This window comes from Elaeis guineensis, chromosome 3 (assembly GCF_000442705.2).
Source record: "Elaeis guineensis isolate ETL-2024a chromosome 3, EG11, whole genome shotgun sequence".
Lineage (NCBI taxonomy): Eukaryota > Viridiplantae > Streptophyta > Magnoliopsida > Arecales > Arecaceae > Elaeis > Elaeis guineensis.
The window spans coordinates 24325989-24329602 of NC_025995.2; the positions used below are offsets into that span (position 1 = coordinate 24325989).

Sequence of the window (3614 nt, forward strand, 5' to 3'; positions counted from 1 at the left end):
TCCATGCAGTCCCCACTATCCATCATCTGTGACGTAGCCCCACACTCACCCCATGATATAGTTCTGTGCAGCTCCTGACCCACAGTGCAGCTCTACACATCTTCACTCTGTACAACTTTTCTCTCTATTTCATCGTGACTTCACGCTCTCCCACCTTCCCACACGATACAATAAATTATTTTTATTTTTATTAAAATTTTATAAAATCTTAATATATCATAGATCCTTTTTATATTTTGACGATACTATAGATTTTTTTTATTTATTCAATACATCATTTTTTTTTATTTTTTATTTTTATTATATTTTATATATTAATTTATTTTATTTTTATTTTATTTTATTTAATATATGACTCCATATTTCTCTTCGCTCCTCTCCTCTCCTCTTCCAAAAACACACGCCACCTAACCAACCACCCAAGCACACACCTCATGTTGGCTATTAGTGACGTTAATGAGAATCGGCCGGATATGCCGGTCTCTTCTGTGGTGAATGATTTGTCTTTTCTTGCCGTGGTGGGTCATTGTCGGTGAATCTACGCTTGCGTGTCATAGTGATGGATGGCATGAATCAGCACGGCGGCAATAAAGATTAGTAATCGTCATTGCTGAGCTCAGCTCAGCTCTCTCCGTCATCCTGACGTGCTATATTTATCTTTCCTAACAATTTAAATAAAAGGCAATTTATAGTTCATTAGCTTGAAGGCCAAGTCATTGAGACTGGTCACACCTCTTACTCTTCTATATATGACACATGTCGCTCAAGGATCTGAACCGCTAGGCAGACGGGGAGAGAGAGACGTGACTATGGCTCCTGAGAGCTGGGCTGGGGTGGGATCGGCTGTCGCCAGCCTCATGTTCCTGTGGGCTGTGGTTCGCCCGTACTTCCCCTCCCACCTTCACATCTACCTATCCACCTACACCTCCAAGCTGGTCGGCCTCGTCTACCCGTACATCGAGATCACCTTCGCAGAGTACGCCGGCGAGCGGCTCAAGCGCAGCGACGCCTACATCGCCATCGAGGCCTACCTCGGCGCCACCTCTTCCGATCGCGCCAAGCGCCTCAAGGGCGAGACAGACCGCGACGGTTCCCAGCTCGTCCTCAGCATGGACGAGTACGAGGAGGTCACCGACGACTTCCAGGGCGCCAGAGTCTGGTGGACGTCTAGCAAGACCACCCCCAAGTCCCACTCCTTCTCCATCTACCCGGCCCCCGAGGAGCGCCGCTTCTACCGGCTTACCTTCCACCGCCGCCACCGCAAGCTCATCCATGGCTCCTACCTCTGCCATGTCATGGAGGAAGGCAAAGCCATCGGCGTCAGCAAGCGCCAGCGCAAGCTCTACACCAACAACCCAAATTATGACAGGTTTGAACACAAGCAGCTGGTGTGGAGCCACGTCCCCTTCGAGCACCCGGCGACGTTCGACACCCTTGCCATGGAGCCCGACAAGAAGCAAGACATCATCCAAGACCTCCTGGCCTTCAGGGAAAGCAAGGAGTACTATGCCAGAATTGGCAAGCCATGGAAGCGCGGCTACCTTCTCTACGGCCCACCCGGTACCGGCAAGTCCACGATGATCTCTGCCATGGCTAATTTACTCGACTACGATGTGTATGATTTGGAATTGACAGCGGTGAAGGACAACACGGCATTGCGGAAGCTGCTGATCGAGACAACGAGCAAGTCGATCATTGTGATCGAAGACATCGACTGCTCACTCGACTTGTCGGGGAAGAGGAAGAGTGAGGCACCGTCGGAGGGAGGAAGCGAGGAGGATAAGAAGAAGGCGGTGATGAAGGAGGACAAGGAGGGGAACAAGGTGACGCTGTCGGGGCTTCTCAACTTCATTGATGGATTGTGGTCCGCGTGCGGTGGCGAGAGGCTGATCGTGTTCACAACGAACCACGTTGACAAGCTGGACCCGGCTCTGATAAGAAGAGGGAGGATGGACAAGCACATCGAACTTTCTTATTGCAGCTTTGAAGGGTTTCAGGTGCTGGCGAGGAACTATCTTGGTGTCGGTGAGCATCAGCTGTTCGAGAGCATAAGAAGGTTGATGGAGGAGAAGCAGATCACGCCGGCGGACGTGGCGGAGAATTTGATGCGCAAGAGTGTGGGTAGAGCTGCTGAGGAGAACGTTGAGGCCTGTCTTCAGAGCTTGGTGAAGGCCCTGAAAGAGTGCAGGTCGAAGAACGAGGAGGAGACGGCAGCTGCGACGGAGACCCAGGAAGCCAAAGAAGACTAGGGTTAATTAAATGCTTGAGAGAATTTGAAGTGATGCAGATGTACTGATTGAGTTGGCTTGAGAGCAATTTCACATCCAACATATGATGATTGGAATATTTTTTTTTTCAAAATATCAACGTAGAAACCAAATCTGATATAATTATTAGAGATTTTTTTTTTGTTTCCTAAGACTTAGCAACCACGGTCAAGATCAATGGAAGACTAACTCCTGAATAAAATACGAGCTATCTGTCCTGATCATTTAGACTCAAAAAAAAAAAAAAAAATAATCACACACTGCCAATTAGGCAAAAACCAACTTACGTTCAAAAGAACTGTTCCTCTATGCCCGCATCGCCTCCGGCTGTTGGCGCAACTTGTCGACTTTGTTGTTACACCTGTTCTTGCCCTTTCATGATTTAAACTTTTAAATATTTATATTTTATAGTGTTGGCGTGGTAGACAACTAAGGGGACGAAGGAGGGATTATCATTATTAAGACCTTGGAAAGAGCTGGAAGACGTCCCTTCTGAGATGAGATGATGGCTGCAACTAGCAACCATGGTGGTTGTTACAGCACATGGCTCCGAGTTGCATATTTCATTTGCAAATAGAGCGGAGAACAAGTGCAGACTTAAAATAAAAAATATTTGAAAAAATCTTATCCATATGCCAGTCTTGTCTTATGCTTACACGAACTTTTTGACATTGCACAATAGGTAAAAATAAATACCATCCTACATCTTAATTTACAAATATCCTGTATCTGTAATATCAATCCTATATTTTTAATTTATTATCATTCTATAATAACGTTCAAATTTGATAGAAATTTTTGTGACGCCTATCATGGTAAGTTATTTGGAGTTAGATAACTGATATAGATTTATTAAATTATTTTAAATAGAATAAAATTATGAGCTCAAAAAAATTCAAGAACAAAAATATTCAAGTCTCAATTTTAACATCATCTCCTCTTTCAAGCTTTCTCCATAACATTGCCATACAACCCCCAATGACACCCCGGCCATCATCGTCACTGTCTCCATCCTCTGATGACCGCTGCCCCTATGTATCCTTCTCTCCTCTTCTGTCTTCATCTTCTTTTTTCTATCTATCATTCTTCCTTTCTCTCTCTTCTGTCCTACTTTTCTCATCCCCCTCTAACCCATTTGTTAGTCCTGCAATTGATTTTAATGATCAAAAGGTATTTAAGTATAAATTATATTTACTAATAAGTCCTTGAGAGTATTTGTAGGTTGCCTCAAAATACTTAATCCTTTTATTCAAAGGCAATATCTTAAGAAAACTCAATGGCAATATCCTCACGAAAATCCAAAGGATATATTCTCAAGAAAATTTATCTTAAGACCCTCAATTTTGA

The 3614-nt window shown here is 44.4% G+C and overlaps 1 protein-coding gene across 1 annotated transcript; it reads left to right on the top strand.

Moving 5' to 3' along the window:
• The first annotated feature begins 744 nt into the window (after positions 1–744).
• LOC105033530 (AAA-ATPase ASD, mitochondrial-like) lies at positions 745–2396 on the top strand. Its single transcript, XM_010908390.4, has one exon. It carries the CDS (start codon positions 750–752, stop codon positions 2247–2249), a length of 1500 nt encoding a protein of 499 aa, XP_010906692.3. The 5' UTR covers positions 745–749; the 3' UTR covers positions 2250–2396.
• Positions 2397–3614: the final 1218 nt, after the last annotated feature.

Excerpts from the sequence above, each read along its gene's own strand:
- LOC105033530 (XM_010908390.4), top strand. The coding sequence starts at position 750 with ATGACACATGTCGCTCAAGGATCTGAACCGCTAGGCAGACGGGGAGAG.